General features: G+C 46.0%; 1 protein-coding gene across 1 annotated transcript; it reads left to right on the top strand.

Moving 5' to 3' along the window:
- The first annotated feature begins 9,240 nt into the window (after positions 1-9,240).
- On the top strand, positions 9,241-16,699 carry Tmem18 (transmembrane protein 18). The gene is made up of 5 exons (XM_052186007.1): positions 9,241-9,367; positions 10,279-10,399; positions 12,485-12,539; positions 13,866-13,959; positions 14,042-16,699. Exons 1-5 carry the CDS (start codon positions 9,311-9,313, stop codon positions 14,135-14,137), a joined length of 423 nt encoding a protein of 140 aa, XP_052041967.1. The 5' UTR covers positions 9,241-9,310; the 3' UTR covers positions 14,138-16,699.
- Positions 16,700-17,918: the final 1,219 nt, after the last annotated feature.

Below are 17,918 nucleotides of genomic sequence, written 5' to 3'. Positions count from 1 at the left end.
TCTGTGACTATAATGTGAGCAGCATTGTTCTACTGTGTGTTCTCACAGAACGTTCCCGCCTCAACGAAGACCCAAGGCAACTGAGCCAGCCAATCATGATCTAAAATCTTTGCTAATATTAAACTTTCTTCCTAATAAAAGTTGATTTTCTAGTTATTTCTGTCAATGAGAGCAAACGCACAACCCAGGTGACCAAAGAGCTCCTGCCTTGGCCAATTTCCTGTTTCTGCCAAAAGAAAGCATGAGGACCTTGTGGCTCCTGAAACCTAAGCAGAGAAATCTGGTTCCTGGAGACAGGTAGAAGAATTTCTTCCTCTGCAGTTGCCAAAGACTCGCACAGTTAGCTGTGGCCCCTATCCCCTAAAATTGGCAATTAAGAAAGGACTTCTCATATCTATTCCCAGCAATGACCTCAACTTCCCTTTGAAGGATCCTCTTGAAAACTTTAGCCACCAGGAGGCTTGGATGACCTCTTTCTGTGAGGTAGATTGACAAGCAATTGCCAGCCTACCTGAGTACTCATGTTGAATTCCTAAGGACAAGGTTGATTGTGTGGACTTCCTGTTCCTAAGACAGGGTTGGTTGTGTGGACTTCCTGTTCCTAAGGACAGGGTTGGTTGTGTGGACTTCCTGTTCCTAAGGACAGGGTTGGTTGTGTGGACTTCCTGTTCCTAAGGACAGGGTTGGTTGTGTGGACTTCCTGTTCCTAAGGACAGGGTTGGTTGTGTGGACTTCCTGTTCCTAAGGACAGGGTTGGTTGTGTGGACTTCCTGTTCCTAAGGACAGGGTTGGTTGTGTGGACTTCCTGTTCCTAAGGACAGGGTTGGTTGTGTGGACTTCCTGTTCCTAAGGACAGGGTTGGTTGTGTGGACTTTCTGTTCCTAAGGACAGGGTTGGTTGTGTGGACTTCCTGTTCCTAAGGACAGGGTTGGTTGTGTGGACTTCCTGTTCCTAAGGATAGGGTTGGTTGTGTGGACTTCCTGTTCCTAAGGACAGGGTTGATTCTTTGGAGTTCTGTTTCTAAGGACAAGGATGATTCAGATAGGAGACAATTTTGCTTACAGTACCATCTTCTACTTTCTCTTTTACACACTCTGGAACAAGGCAACCACATGCTGTGCTGAACTAGACTTACTCTGATCTGAAAACATCATTGTCCCTCAGTGAAGTCTGAATTCAGCAAAATCTAAAGTCTAACTCCAACTGGCCTCCATGCCAGGGACTCTGCTTATGCTTCCAATCCACCCTGGCTTCTTTGTCTGACTTCAGTGATTACTTGAATAACCTTGACTTTCAGTTTACTGGGTTAAGAAGAGGCACCAACTTGAGAAATACTGTTTTGGCTCAAGCAGTAGATAGTTTAGTAACCAAAAACTATATACACAGAAAATAAGCTAAGGAAAACTACCATGGTTTACCTATACCCATCATTCCCTTTGCTCCTAAAGAAGCCCCTGCCTACACGGCATTGCCTGCAGGGAGAAGCAAGGCACTCATCAGTCCCAAGCAGGAGGCTGGGGAGGGCAGGGGTAACAAACACCTGGAGCCACCAGAAGCCTGGGGCTTAGATAAGGACATTGATAGAGCTGCTTACCTGTGCTGTCTTCCCTCTCACTCTCCTGACTTGAAATGTCCAAGTACCCAATAGAGTGTTTGTGGATCTGAACCTCCAGCCAGGGAGATTCAGGTGTGTTTTATTCTCTCTCTCTCTCTCTCTCTCTCTCTCTCTCTCTCTCTCTCTCTCTCTCTCTCTCTTTCTTTCTTTCTTTTTCTCTTTTGGATCAAAGCAAAAGAGAAAGAAGGAAGAAAGAAAGAAAGAAAGAGAGAGAGAGAGAGAGAGAGAGAGAGAGAGAGAGAGAGAGAAAGAAAGAAAGAAAGAAAGAAAGAAAGAAAGAAAGAAAGAAAGAAAGAAAGAAAGAAAGAAAGAAAGAAAGAAAGAAAGAAAGAAACTCAGATGCCGATGGTTATGATCAATGCACCTGATGAAACTGCTGGTATTGGGTCCCCAAATACGTTCTGCACATTCTTCCGGCATACTGCTTGGTGGTAAGGAATGAGGCAGAAACAGGAACTCCTTGTGTTGGTATTGACTCCATTATCCCAAGAAAATGCAGTGGTGGTGAGGCTCCTGCTATCTCCCCCTCCTTCCTCTGAGGGAAGAGCCTGTCTGTTAATCAGGCAGTTTTACAAAGGTGTGCCTGGTTAGAAATGGAAGTCAACGCCTCTCCTTGGGGTAGTTACTAAATGAACTAACATGTGTGGTTTGATTGTTCAGCCATACCTGTACAGCCAGAGATGCTGAGGGTGTGAAAATCAATGACACAGACTGGTGAGCCCACATGAAAGGCTCATTCTTAAGGAGGCAGGGATAAATAAATTAGACTAAGACAGTGAGATGTGTCCTGCTTAGTGTTTATGTGATTGTCTCCACTAGCATTGAAAGAGTATAATAAAATATCATAGGTATATGATGACAGCGTACTATCAGATATGGTAGATACTTTTTTCTGACATTTTGTATCTGCAATTACCAATTTTTTTCTTTTCCTTTCTTTTAGAACTATTTATTTATGTATGTGAGAACACTGTAGCTGTCTTCAGACACACCAGAAGAGGACATCAGATCTCATTACAGATGGTTGTGAGCCACTATGTGGTTTCAGGGAATTGAACTCAGGACCTTTGGAAGGGCAGTCAGTGCTCTTAGCCACTGAGCCATCTCTCCAGCCCCACCAATTTTTTTCACCAGCAATTTTTAAATGACTAGTTTTCTAAAAATCAATCTATGACACGGGAGTAAAATAATGCTGTGTTTATCTATTCCATAATTCTCAATAAATATATTTAATAGTGCAAACAAAAACTCTCTTCAAAAACTGAACATATGAAAATTTACTTTTCTCAAATGTGTAAATGTTTGACAGGCTGCCTGTTGGCCAGTTGGAAGGCAGGTGCTGCCACCCAGTGTCCAGTTAAGGTATGTGACAGCCCTGCTTGCAAGACCAGAATGTCTTCCCGGGCCTCTGACTACTGGGGAAATGGCAAGAAAATAGTCTCCTCCCCTTGCAGGAGTGACATCAATTGTTACCATAAACACACTATTGTAAATACAAAGAGAGAATCACGGTTTGAACTTCTGGATGGTTTGATCGTGTGTGTGTGTGTGTGTGTGTGTCTGTGTGTGTGTGTGTGTCTGTCTGTGTGTGTCTGTGTGTGTGTTTGAGTGTAAGCAAAATTAAAAAGCTATAACTAAGAGTGGATGCAGAGTAGAACAAAAGAAAAAGGGTCTTAGAGGCATAGGAGGAGCAATGCTGCTACTGGGTCATGACCACTAAGATGAACACTGGGTCATGACCACTAAGATGAACACTGGGTCATGACCACTAAGATGAACACTGGGTCATGACCACTAAGATGAACACTGGGTCATGACCACTAAGGTGAGCACTGGGCCATGACCACTAAGGTGAGCACCGGGTCATGACCACTAAGGTGAGCACTGGGTCATGACCACTAAGGTGAGCACTGGGTAATGACACTAAGGTGAGCACTGGGTCATGACCACTAAGGTGAGCACTGGGTCATGACCACTAAGGTGAGCACTGGGTAATGACACTAAGGTCATTACCACTAAGATGAACAGTGAGGTCATCACCATTAAGATGAACACTGTACAATCTCAAGAAATGAGACAGGAGGAACACAGGAGAAGGCAGAGGGCATCTGTGCTTCTCACTCAGGGTTCATGGTATCTCCTAAGAGGAAAGATGTTATTGACCAAAGTCTGCCACTGGAAAACCAGGATTCTTTGGTCCAGGAAGACATAGGTACGGTGGAAAATGACAAACTGACATGACCACAGAGGTGGTTTGAAATCTGAATGTATTTTCGGGTAGCTCCCAAAGTCCAGTCAAGTTAGCATCTCAAATTAAGCATCACATACATCTGTAAAAGGCTAGCTAGGCTTTCTCAGGCAATACGGGGTGTTTACCCAATGTCCAGGGTGCATGTGGCTAAACTGCTTCTTCATCTTGGTCTCGATGTCGGGGCGGCTCGGGAGCTGAAGAAGGATGATTCCCGTGCCTAGCCTCCTGGTGAAAATGGCGACATTGTAGAGCTTGGGAAGCTGCCTGGCTCGTACAGTCTTACAGAGTACTTCTGCCTAGTCTGTCAGTTGCATTCTTTTCTGTGCCATGCCCGAGGCCCCTGGCGATCAGTTCCTTGTAGTCCCTAGCCTCAGCCCAGGGCTGCCCTAGGCCCTGGGCAATTAGCTGGATCAGCTCCAGCCTCTACTCTAGCCCTCAGCCTAAATGAACTAACTCATTCCTCTTCCGAGTGTCTCTAAAAAAAAAAAAAAAAAAAAAAAAAAAATTCTACTGTCTCTCTGAGTCTAAATTGAGTCTTTGTGAGTATTAAGTATGAACTGTATCCTGAATCACACGTGGATAAGCTAGGAAGGTTGTTTTTCTCAAGGACTCCCTGGGTGGGGCCTATAATACAAAAGGCAGTACTCCTTTTCGGTACTCCCTGATGAGATGGGTCTAGCCTATGGGTACTCCCTGATGAGCTGGGTCTAGCCTATCGGTACTCCCTGATGAGCTGGGTCTAGCCTATCGGTACTCCCTGATGAGCTGGGTCTAGCCTATTGGTACTCCCTGATGAGCTGGGTCTAGCCTATCAGTACTCCCTGATGAGATGGGTTTGCCCTAAAACTCCTCTAATAATTTAAACAGAAGACAATGGAAAAAATCAAACCTGAGACAAATACACATTTTCCAGGAATATATTGGTTATCAAAGTTCATAAAGGAGGAAGAGTTTGAATATAGTAATTAAATGGGATAAAATCCCATGTAAAATGTAAAGAACAGAGGAGCAAAGCTTTCAGATCATATTGATACATATATAAATTCATTCATTCCATTTGATTATTTGGAAAATGCATACAGGTTTACTGTGTGTAGAAAGTTAAAGCTGCACTGAAGACAGGAGTAGGATTTGCTCCTGGGCTCGCATAGCAAAGATGTGTATCATTTAGTAAACAGTAAGCTAAACATATGCACAACAGGAAATACATACATACATACATACATACATGCATGCATACATGCATAAAATGGGTAAAAATACTAGCAGCATTAAGCCATATCATGGGCTAAACAGTGTCACCAGGAAGCTATGAGAAATTGGAAGCCAGGACCTATAAGGACAAAATGCAGTCAAGTCATACTGAAGTTCTTGCAGATGGGATCATGTTTAGATGAGATGGTGGGAGGTCAGGCTGTGCTCAAACCCAATGAGGAAACTCAGAGGGAAGACTCCACACACCAAATGTGTGTTGGGTTCTGAAGCACCAGGATTGAGAGGAGGCCGGGAGAGTGTATCCGGTCCTTCAGGAGCTGGACTCCCTCATCAGCCTGGGACACTTGTCTCTGGGAACAAGGGGTCCTTCTTCCCCTCTAATTTTCCACCAGAGTTGCCGGGTACCTTGTTAGAGGAGCCCAGAGAAGCCAGCATACAAAGGACAAGGCTGAACAGATAAAAGTTAACGGACAGGAGAATCAGCAAAGGTCTGGATGGCTGTAAGGACACCATGAAGTCAGAGCCAAGGGGCTAGGGAACAAAGTGGGGAGTGCCGAGAAAGGAAGAAGGGTCCTGGCCAGAAGGGGAGGACTCCTCATACTGGAGGGTTTTTTTATTTTTTTTATTTTTTTTTTTGGTTTTCTGGATTTTTTTTTTCCCCGAGACAGGGTTTCTCTGTGTAGCCCTGGCTATCCTGGAACTCACTCTGTAGACCAGGAGGGCCTGGAACTCAGAAATCTGCCTGCCTCTGCCTCCCAACGTGCTGGGATTACAGGCGTGGGCCACCACCGCCCGGCAAACAGTCCCCTTTTTTTGTTTGTTTGTTTGTTTGTTTTTGTTTTTCAAGACAGGGTTTCTCTGTGTAGCCTTGGCTGTCCTAAAACTCATTCTGTAGACCAGGCTGGCCTTGAACTCAGAAATCCGCCTGCCTCTGCCTCCCAAGTGCTGAGATTAAAGGAGGTTTTGTAGGGCCTAGCCTGAAGACAGAAGGGGAAAGGGCCGCAAGGGCAAAGGACACCTGTGACAAAGCACTTGAAAAAACTTGCCTCTGTTCAAAGATTTCTAGCTGTGGCATAAAGAACTGTCTGGGACAGAAGCCTGTGGCAGGAACACAGTACCGGGTAGAAAAGAGATGTAATCAGCAAGGTAATCAGCAAGGTACCGGGTACCTCAAAAGGAAGGAAAGAGTCCTCATGTGCTGCCTGGGGAGGAGTTTGAGCTGGGACAAGACAGGGGAAGCACTGCAGACTGCTTAATAATAGGTACCCAAGGCCGACTCCACAGCCTAGGGTTCAGTCCCATGTTATCATCACAGATGCTTTTATTTTCTTGGTTGAAAATTGGCCTGAAGGGTGGCCCCCATCATGATGACAGAGCAACTATAGTTACTCTCCATTTCATATCCTCACTGATATCCATCGGTCCAAAACCCACCAGGAGTAGCTAGCCCTCAGACCCACATGAAAACTCTAGCCCACGCATCAACTCTAAGCAAATGATACTAAAACCGAATAGGGAGGTTCCTCAGCTGGGTAGGGTGGACACATCCTGTGCTCCTTAAAGCACAACTTTAGATCACATCCAAATGACCTTGACACCACCACCACCACCACCACCACCACCACCACCACCACCACCTGACTCCTCCTCTCACTCTTCCTCCTTCCACTCCTCCTCCTCCCACTCCTCTTCCTTTCCATACCTTTGGTGAAGAGGGTGGAGTCCCATACCTGAGAAGCAGAGTAGCCCAAGTCTGAAAAGTACAGGTGCGGTAACAATGACAGCCTAGGTGTGCCTCGGGGAGAGAGAAGGATGGGCAATGCTAAATGTGTGAAGGATATTGGACCACTTATGACTGTCGCAGTGTTCAGACTAGTGGAGGTGGCTGTGACATCAGTGATCACACCATTAAGTAAAAGAACAGGCACAGATCCTATAACAGGGGTCACGAACGCGTGCATGTGCATATGTTCTGGCATAAGGACTTAGCACCCTGGGTCCTCATTGTTTACACGAGCAGTTAAGAGAACTTCACACATGAACTAATGGTGTTTAAAAATCTCCTGTGTATTGTCTTAAAACCATTAAACAATGCATTGCCAGTCCATATTCCATGGCCTGCCCCTTCTCCAATAAAATGTATAAAAGTAAGATAGCTCAGTCTGCATGATCATGGATACTCCAAACTCTCCAATGGTGTGTCAGCCTTGAGCACTCTACCACTCAGAAAGGGGACAGCATCCCTAGCCACACAAGGTTACTAGGGTCATGTGTATTCCATAGATCCATAGAAACCCAATACCTTTGCCTAATCTAGATCAATGAGTTAAGATGTGAATGGCCAATGGGAAGAATACTGTGTCCATCCTACATCTGTAAGTACTGACTATATATTCATTGCTGGTCTTGGGGGCAGATACCATGTGCACCAAGGTCTATTGGATAGGAAAGCTTCAGTATGCCATATGGATGTGTCTATCTCTTTTGTGGGAATGGGATCCTGTGGGTAGAGATGCTGTATCCTTCTTTAGTCAGCTTGATGGACTGACTCTGAGTCTATGTTGGGTCTGTGGGTCAGATCCTGCTTTCAGTCTAGGTGTGTGGGGGACCAGGTTTCTGTGTCTATCCAGGGTCTGTGAGATGGGTCATAATGTTCATCTAGGTATGCAGGGAGGACAGTATCATGCTAGGTATATATGACAAGGATGTCGTGTCCAACTAGAAATAGAGTTAGCAATATCCTAAATTTGTGGGACACAAATAACCTCTTCACCCCAAGTTTGTAGGGTCCAAATGTCAGTACATCCTGGGTCTCTGTGGAAGGTTCCATACCCATCCCACATCTCTGAGGAAGAGGCCATATTCACCACAGGTCTGTGAGGACTGGACACCACATCCATTCCTGGCCTGTAGGGCAGAAGCCCTATCTTGCTCAAGTCTGTGCCTCAGACACCATTGGCATCCCATTTCTCTGGGCAAGGGCTATGTGGATTGTAGGATTCAGATGCTGTCTATCCACGATTGTGAGACCTGACACTATATTCCTCCTGGGTCTTTTTTATTTGATTTTATTTACATCCCAAATGCTGCCCCCTGCAGGTCCCCCTTTCCCACCTTCCCAGTCTCCTCTGAGAGGGTGATACCCCACTAGGTACACATACACCCCCAACCCCGGTGTGCATCAAATCTCTGTCTGTAAGCATAACAGCTTATCACTAATAGTGTCAGGGACTGGTGCTTGCCCATGGGATGGGTTTCAAACTGGGCTGGTGACTGGTTGGCCATTCCTTCAGTCTCTCTTTCATCTTTGTCCCTGCATTCCTTTTAGACTGGACAAATTTGGGGACGAAAGTTTTGTGGGTGGGTTGGTGTCCTTATCCCTCCCCTGGGGTTGGGGTGGAGGTCCTGCTGGCTGCCTGGCCTCTGCAGATCCTATGTCCCCACCGTTAGGCACCTGAGCTAAGGTCACCAGCATTGACTCCTGGATCTGTGTGTGGTAAGTCACGCCAGCTTATGCTGTCTCCGTGAGGAGCACGTAGTACTCGGGACGGAGGACTCTGTCTATCCAGTCTGTGACTTGGTCCGTGGGAAAGTCAGGACATCAAGTTCATCTGCGTGTGTGTGAAGTGCGGAAGCCAGTCTGGACGGAGGACTCTGTCTATCCAGTCTGTGACGAGGATGCAGAGCTCACCCCGGTTGTGTGGGGCTGAAGGCAGGTCCACCCCAGGTCTACGAGGAGGCGGCGTATTTGTCTTGGGGGTGCGTGGATGCCACCGTGTCCATTTCAGGTGTGGGGTGCAGACGCCCGATCCTTCATCGGCTGCTGTGATTCCCCACAGGTTCCCTGCAGGTCTGTGAGGAGGACGCCGCGTCCTTCCCAGGTCTGTGAAGAGCTGACCAAGTCCGGGCTGTGGGGCAAGCAGCCATCGGACCCTGGCAAACTCTCCCCAGGCGCAGGCTGCATCTGTGGAACCTACGGACCCTCCGCTGGGGAGTTTGGGAGAAACAGAACTAGCTAAGCACTTTGACACTTCTTACGGAAATACGTACCGAAAGATGGACAATCTTTAAAAGAAAAAAGAAAAAAATGGGGGGGGGGGGTGTCACAGAATTCTCGCGAGAATAGCTAAGCGCAAGGTTCGTACCTGTAGATCTCGCGAGAAGTCTCAGCGACTTTCCTGGCTGTCGGAAGCTGCGGGCAAGTCCAGGCTGTTGGGATCCCCGGCGCGATGCCATCCCCGTACTCAGTCCGAGCCTTCCCAGTCAGCATCCCTGCGGTGATCATGGTAACTCTCCGGCTCTGAAATCTGGGCGGCGCCAGCATTTGGTCGGGGTGGGGGGGTGGGGTGGGGGGGGGGGGAGCGAGCCGCTAGTTCTTGCGTGAACTGCGCAGGCGCGGGCAGGCTGCCTCCTGAAGCCGCGCTCTGCTCTGCTGAATGGGGCAGATCCCGATGCGCACCTGCGGTCCTCTGGGTCCCCAACCCCAGCGCTTACCCTGGTGGGATCTTACCGGTGTACATTGCTTTTCCTATCAGTCTCTGGACAGACTCTCAAATGTGCTGTCTTTCTTCTGATGTGGCACAGAAGATATGAACAGTACCCGGTTAGGGACACTGATCCAACCAGTCCCCAAGAGCGTAGTGGAGTGGTGCACTTGGAGAAATGGCATGGCAAGTGCTAAGAAGTAGGGACTAGGAACTTAATATTAGTTGGAGACAGAATCAGAAAGATTTGAGCTTTGGGGTACGGAGTTAAGACCCCAGAGAACTGATGAAGTACCCTCTCTAGCCAGCTGGGTGCTGCAGAAGTGTCCGGGACAGTCAGCTCTGCAGGTTAGGATGGTCTCACATCCAGGCCTTCCTGCACGGAGTTTGGTGTAAGCAGCCTCACACATCCCGAGCCAACAGGATTGTACTTAGCTTGTTAGTTTAGTTGATAATAACCCTTTCGACTTCACCCAACCGTAAGAGGCAACTGGGCAATCGTTTCCATTCTGTGGGCTCAGACTTTAAAATACATAAAAATCTGTGAATGTGTTTGCCATTGAAGCGTTGCTGTTTCCTCTCTCTTGCCCCAGCTTGTCCGAGAGTTCTAGTTGTATAATCCCCAAACTCAATGAAAGGGGACCAGTAGCTCCCACTGCCCACAGGAACGCAGTTCCACTGCCCTCCAGGTTTCTAACAGTGTATCCTCACAGGAGACAGACTGGACAGAGCCCTGGCTCCTAGGACTCCTCGCCTTCCACCTGCTGTGCCTACTTCTCACGTGCTTCTCCTCACAGAGGTATAAACTACAGATCGGGCACTTCCTGTGTCTGGGTGAGTAGGTGGAAAGGGAGTCCCTGTGCTCTCCTTGCTGCCGTGCTGCGTGCGTTTGCACTGTGTTTTCACAGGGTTCCCCAGGCCTTCTAGTCTACATGGGAATCAGGAAGTAGTCTTTGGACTTGGAACTTGGTCCAGTTGCCCCGGAGGACGCCAGACATCAGTTTACTAAGATGTTAATTCTCTTACGCTGACTCTTAACACAGATCATTCCTGCTTGAGGGCAGCCTGTCTTTCATGCAGATGTTTTCTTGCTAGGGTTAGTCCCATACTGCCTGCTCTGGAAAGCAGACTGCAGAGTAAGAGGCATTCGTTCTATGCACAAAATATTATTTTCGGTTAGTTTTAAAGATAATGGCTTTAGGAATTTCTGGAAGGTATTAGGTACATGGACTAGACAAAGATAGAGTCTTTATTACACAGAAACAGGTGCACAGTAGAAGTCATGATATTTGGCCAAATGGGAACACTATTTTGGCTCCTCAGTTGGGTCAAAAGGATTCTTAGTAAAATGTCAGGAAGAAAAGATCAGTGACAGCTGGCTGGCCTAAGTGTGAGGTCTGGCCCGAGTGAAGACAAGTGGTCAGAGCCCCTGAAATACAGGGCGGGACCTGGGGAGGAAGCTGGAGCACAGGTCAGAGACCACACCCATAGAAGCTGAGTGTCCCAAACCGAGTGATCAGTGTGGAAACGATGCATTTTTGTGGACGCTGGAAGGATGAGAGGGATTTTGCTTGATAAATGGAAAAGCCAATTTTAGACAAACTTGATCCGTTGACTAAGAGGCAGAAAGTGTGAACATGTCACAGAATGTTGTCCATTCTTCATTTGAAATCTTTTACCTGAGAAATTGTGGGGTTACCCTGGTAAGCAAAATAGATTCCTAAACTTACTATAGCTTCCTCAGATTCACTCAGATACTCAGATTCAGATCAGATTCAGATCAGAGGGACACTCAGATTCAGTAGTTAGCCACAGAAGCTTTATAATTGTACTGTTGCCAGCTGTCATGATTATTTTGATAAGAACTGAGGGCTGTATACTGGACTGTAGGGAGGAGCCTGAGTTCTGCAGGCAGAGCATCTGGAGGCACAGAGGCATGAGCAGGCAAGGGCTGAGAACAGAAGCGCCTTGAAAAATGGGTCAGCTTCCTGAGTTTAAGAACAATGCGGGCTGGAGAGATGGCTCAGGGGGTAAGAGCACTGACTGCTCTTCCGAAGGTCATGAGTTCAAATCCCAGCACCCACATGGTGGCTCACAACCATCTGTAAAGAGATCTGACACCTTCTAGTGTCTGAAGACAGCTACAGTGTACTCACATATAATAAATAAATAAATCTTAAAAAAAAAAAAAAAAGAACAATGCATACACTTGCAGATTTGGAGAGGGATAACCCCAGGCATTCTTGGGAAACTCCTGTAACTGCTATGTGCTTTGTATGCTTGATAGCTCATTAAAATCTCAAAGAATATAAAACCCTGGAGTTACTGCCTTCATCTCACAAGGGCAGAGGTGAGAGCGCTGAGCTTCCCACCTGGTCCTGGTGGTCCTGCCAGGGTAGAACAGCTTCATGGGAATCTGATTAAGACCCTCCGCGTGTTACATATGTGTTGTTTTTTTTTCTGATTCATGTTAAATGGGCATATTTTATAACTTCACAATTTTAGAGTCCTTACCATGTCATAGTTAAAATAGAAATTTCTTGAAGTTCTAGCTAGAGCAGTTAGATGACAAAAGGAGGTCAAAGAGATATAAATTGGAAAGGAAGTCTAAAAGTCTAAAACTATCACTATTTGTAGATGATATGATAGTATATTTAAGCAACCTCACAAACTCCACTAGAAAACTCCTACGGCTGATAAACAACTTCAGCAAAGTGGCTGGATATAAAATTAACTCAAACAAATCAGTAGCCTTCCAATACTCAAAGAATAAACAGGCTGAGAAATTTCTTTTTTTTTCTTTTTTCTTTTTTTTTTTGGTATTCTGTTGAATTGCTACATATAAAGATATATTAACTTGTTCTGCAGTGATTGTAATTGGTCATGAAATTCTAATATAAGTTTTCCATGTTTTCTCAGTAGTGTTAGTCTATTGTGCTGAGTACATCAACGAGGTGGCTGCGGTGAACTGGAGGTGAGGTCAGCTTTTCTTGCTTTTGTCTCTGTCTTGTTTTCCTCTACAGTGGCAATATCACATAGAACTTTCTAAAGAAAACATGAAACTCACAGGGAAACTGAGGACTCTAGGAATCATGGCCACATAAATATTGAGCACCCTGAACATACGGGTTTAGGACTTAAGAAACAAGTAGTTAAATATTTTGTTGTTGTTGTTGACCAAAGACTAATAATTTTATTTATTAGAATAGCTAAAAGTTCCTTGTTGATAAACAAGAATTCCAAGTGCTACTTCTGGGATAACTCCTTCTAGTCAGGGAGGCCTTAGAGGTTACAGAACAGTGAGATATTTTAAGAATGGCAAAGCCTTGTTGACTGTACCACATGAGCTGACCAATAAATTATAATCTGTGAGAAAACATTGGGAATATTATAAAGTAATTTGAGTTGCAGAATTTTGAAGAGGAAATTTGAGAGAGTATTGAGTATGTATTGTTAATTGAGAGGAAGTGGGCCTTTCTCCTGCCCTCTCTCCTTTCCACTTGGAAACAACTGTCCCACACCTGGACAGTGCCAGAGCCTCCACAGTTACCCCCTGCTTCCCCAGCCCCAACCCTTGCCCCTAACTTGTCCTGACTCATTCTCCTGTCTCAGTGCAGATTCCTCCCGGCATTCCAGTGTCCTTAGTCCCTCAGACCCAAGCACAGAACCGACTGATACCCCTTGCCTCTGCTGTAGCCCCTCCTGTGGGCCCACTGCCACCTCAGATTTGTCTTGTCTCTTCTCCTGGTCAGCCTCGTCCTGACCTCTCCTCGCACACACATTCGCATGCTCTCTGCTTCGTTTCCGTAAGTCACACTGTCTGGGATCTTTCTTCCCGGGCTTCCTTCAAGACTGAACCTGTCTCCACATTTCCTGGCTGTAATCTATCACTCATGTGGCAGGTTCCCAATCGCTCTTTGTTACTGAGTCAGTGAAAACAACTATCTACCATATTTCTACATTACCAAGACAGAAATGGCTACCCCTAGACAAGTCTCCTGCCTGGCTCTTTACCCTTGAGCAAGTTAGAATCATGCAGCCTTCAAAGTCTCCTCTACAGAGTGGCAGTTCCTTGACTGAGGCAGATGGGAGCCGCAAGCACCAGACACAGCACTTTGTTAAGTAGCTGTAGCAGGAATGCAGCTCTGACTCTGTAATTTATGAGAAACATTAAAGCTGTTTCTGTGCTGTTTGGAGAACCCTTCAGTGAACCCAGACTATTAACCATTGTTCTCCTGTTACCTTCCAGGACTGAAAGTCAATCATTCTGTTTTGTTTTGTTTTGTTTTTCCTACCATAGATTGTTTGCAAGGTATCAGTACTTTGACTCGCGGGGAATGTTCATTTCTCTCGTGTTCTCAGCACCGCTGCTACTCAACGCCATGGTCATCGTGGTATGTATGACACACGTTTATGCCCAGGCTTCCTTCACTCAGGTGCTCTCCACTTTTAATCATGACTCCAAATGCTTTCTAGATTATGTGGGTACGGAAGACTTTGACTGTGATGACTGACCTGAAGAACTTACAGGAGAAAAGAAAGGAGAGGAGGAGGAGGAGAAAGGAGGAGTAATGGAGAACTCCTGCTGTGCACCGTGTCTGTCCTCGGACTCGCTTGTTTCCAGCTGGGAGCTGCTCACGGCCCAGAGGTCTTCTGTCAGCTGACTCGTGATTTGGAGAAAGGTTCTTACGTCTTAACACACCACAAACGGTTCTTAGAGTTGACTCTGTTTGGAGCCCTCCTAAAGCTGTCTCTTAGAAGAACTAATGACAAGGACATCACCCAGAGGCATGTGGAGTGGGGACCGCTGCTTTGCATGGTGGGAGCTTTCACAGCACACACAGCTTCTCACAAGCTGCTGGCAGATGTCACTGTGTAACTAGAGTTCACGAGGCTTTAAGTGTGGGAACCGGGAAATAAACAGTGACATCCTGCTGTGACCACCACCGCCCCCTCTTCTGTTACTAGCCTGTAGTGGTGGCTGTCAGCTAAGGGTGGCTTTATCCCACAGGGACTTCTTGTCACCTCAGGTAGGCATGGTACTTGTGCCCACAGGAGAGAGCCTAGGATGCTGAAATCCTGCAGGGTACAGGACAGCCCCATCATGTACTGCTGTGTATACAGTGTCAGCAGTACCCAGGCTGAGGGGGCAGCGGGGCAAGTCTGGAAAAGAATGCAGCGTGTTTCAGTTCCCATGAAGCTAGGCCTCTAAATAATTGAGTTGGGGCTATGCCACTGGAAATGTTTTGTTTAAAAATATTAAGCTAGAATGAAAGCTGTAATGTCAAGACTCCGTGGAAAAAAGTATGTCAAATGAACCGTTTGGTTTTGTTTTTTCTGGATACAGAATTATAAATACCTGCATGCTTGGTGAATGGCTTAGCTGTTTCTACCCAGACTGTGACAAGTGCAGGCAGTTCTTCCCAAGTATCACATCTTGTGCAGTTGGGGGCTGGTGAGCACAGCAGGGTGTATTGTCACCTGTGCCTCTGTTTTGCTAGACAACCTTGGTTTCTATGGAATCTGAAGCAATAAATCTGTAGAGACAAGTGACTGAAACCCAGACTCAGAGACAGTATTTATTACTGGAAATACTGTATACTCTTGGCTTTCGTTTAAAGAAATATTATGAATTATTTTCTTTATTTAATGGGGTTTTCTTCCTTTCTAATTGAAACATCCTTCAAAGTTCTAAACTAAAATAAAATCTAGTTAAAAGTATTTAAAAGGTTAAAATTAGATAGTTTGGTAGACTATGGTTATGTCCTGAAACCCAGATATATAGTTTTTTTTTGTTTTTTTTGTTTGTTTGTTTTTTTAATATTTATCCAGCTGCAGGCTTTAACAGAAAGCCTGTTGACTGGCTTGTGACAGTCTGATAATCCTGTGGTGTGAGTTGTGGCTCCTGCTGCAGCCCTTAACCTGAATTGTTTCACAGTCTCTTGGTTTGTTCCACTTGACATGGAACAAAGAAAGTCCCAAAGAAAATAACATAGTATGGGAAGTCAAAATTTGAATTTAAAATCACACTGTTAGGTCATGGACATTGTATCTAAGGATATACCTAATTGTATGTTTCTGAAATTTTCTGCTTCGGGGTATTTGTTTTATGGTTACAAAGGTGCTTACTATAACATTGATTAGTTTCATGAACTATCATGAAAGAAGAAACGAGTCAGTTAGATAAATCTGAGGCAGTCGTGTCGGGCGGGTGTGGAGCTCGCCAACCAGACCCTTTCCCGCAGACCTGTGTCTGAGGCCAGTGGTGCAGACTGGGTCAGAGGGCAGTTGAGCTGTCTGAGTTCTGGCATGTGCTGGTATTAATACCTCAGACTCTGTAACCATGACATTGGCTTTTGGGCTCTAGTGCCTTGTCTCTACGTGTGTGGTTGTGGATGTATATGTACTTAGTTCTTGAGATAATTAAATGTTTGTGGTTTTTTTTTTAAACGAAAGTTTTGGATTAGAGAGATGGCTCGGTTGGCACTTTGCATTTAAACTGCAGGCCTGAGTTCGATCCCCAGACTCACTCAGCATTTGCTCCCAAGCAGTGCACGCCAGGTACTTCCTTGATGGAAGGAAGGAGCCAACACTACAAGCTGTCCTCTATGTACGCACACAAAATAAAGTGACGCATTAGTCATTCCTAACGAAGAACACCTGAAGTTGTCCTCTGGCGTTCACACGTCATGTGTGCACACTGATACACATATAACATGCACACAAACAGTTTGTGTTTTCTGAAATTCACTCAGTGGCTACAATTACACTTGGAGGAACTTCTTGATATTTTGTCCTTATATCAAGGAAAACCCTGCAAGCTGGAACTAGGAACAAGCAAGTCACGATGACGGCCACAGACAGTCAACGTGGGCATTGTGAACCAGTGGTTAGAGACAGCGCCTTGGATTCAGTGCCACTCTGAGGACTTTGCAGATTTGACCAGTGCTGTATTCACACTTCTGTTAAGGAACGTTTACAGGCAACTGATGGACAGTGAACACTTGCTTACTGAGTAGTTGTGGAAAGTACTGGAAAGGCCTAAAATAACCATTTTATACCAATTCCAGCCCAGGAAATGTCATGTTTGTTGATTATTATGCATTAATATATAATAAAATATGTTTGATAATATACAGTGTGCTTTTTCTTTTTTTTTTTTGTGTGTGTGTGTGTGTGTGTGTAGGATGTAATGCTGAACAAGATTTTCAGTGCTGGCTTCTTGGTTTCTGTCTGTGACCCTCCTGCTGGATATGGAGTGCAGTCAGCATCAAAGAGAAACAGCAATGTGGAGATCTGTGAAGAAAGCAGATCTGTGTGGGTCTGCTGTTAACACACCGTGAGAAATACCGCGGCATGGGGCGGTGATCATCTCCTCTGTGAACCAGCAGTTAGAGACAGCGCCTTTTTAGACAGTTAAGTCTATGCAGCTGTCCTTTAGTACACACAAGATGGAGTCTGGGATCCTTTTCAGATACCAACATCCTCAAGCGCCCTAGTCTAACAAACTGGTATCGCATCTGCACAAAACCCCCACACATACCCATTTAGTTTAATTTTTAGGTGACCTAAAATAAATAATCCAAGGAAAACACTCTGCAAAGTTATAGAGTTGGGCTTGGTTGGGCATTAGAAGTGTTCTGGAGAGACAGCAGGGAGTGCAGGAGGCTCTTACCAGTGTGTTGTGTTGTAAGAAGTTCCTTAACGGAGAGAGCGGGCGGTGGGACCCTAAAGGACTGGTGCAGGCTGCAGGCTTAGGGGAAGACAAGGGGAGACCCTGAGTAGGGTGGGGCCTAGCCAACTCAGCAAGAACCCCCACCCAGCGATTTCCAACCTGAGGGACCCAAGTCCCTGAAACCTGGAAAGACTGGCATTCCTGAGTGACGCTGATGCCCATGACAGTGTTGTTTAGGACAAAAACAGGGCCTGTGTTGTAGGCTTTTCTGCTCTGAGTCCTCTGAGGGGAAAAGGAGGAGAGGCATGAGATAGTTTGCAGGGACTTAAACCACAGATTCAGGGATGCTTCTGAAGCAGGCATGGATGGGGGAGTGGGTACCATGCGCTCTGGGGAAAGAGACCAGGTGTTGTCACTAGACAGATGTGGACACGTGTCCGTTTGGTAGAAGGAGGCAGTGAGGCTGCTAGAGCTGTGTCTGCAGCAGGAGAAAACATGTCCAGGGTTAGACCTGAAGGTAAGAGATGCTGCTTCTCAGGTGAAAGGACTTGGTGGCCCTTGAGTAAGCAAAGCCTCACCCGCCTAGCCTTGGCTGGAGTCTGTTCTGTCAATGTAGGGCCAGAATTGTCGACAATGGGACATCTTGTCCAGCAGGGTGTTGTTACCTTACCCTCTGCA

Source organism: Apodemus sylvaticus, chromosome 6 (assembly GCF_947179515.1).
Source record: "Apodemus sylvaticus chromosome 6, mApoSyl1.1, whole genome shotgun sequence".
In the NCBI taxonomy this organism is placed as follows: domain Eukaryota; kingdom Metazoa; phylum Chordata; class Mammalia; order Rodentia; family Muridae; genus Apodemus; species Apodemus sylvaticus.
This window is presented reverse-complemented; position numbering and strand designations above follow the sequence as displayed.

What these genes read in the sequence shown, in the direction of transcription:
- Tmem18 (XM_052186007.1), top strand. Translation starts at nt 9,311, where the DNA reads ATGCCATCCCCGTACTCAGTCCGAGCCTTCCCAGTCAGCATCCCTGCG. An exon ending in CGGGCACTTCCTGTGTCTGG is followed by an intron (nt 10,400 to 12,484) that starts GTGAGTAGGTGG and finishes ATGTTTTCTCAG; the next exon opens with TAGTGTTAGTCTATTGTGCT. An exon ending in GTGGCTGCGGTGAACTGGAG is followed by an intron (nt 12,540 to 13,865) that starts GTGAGGTCAGCT and finishes TTCCTACCATAG; the next exon opens with ATTGTTTGCAAGGTATCAGT.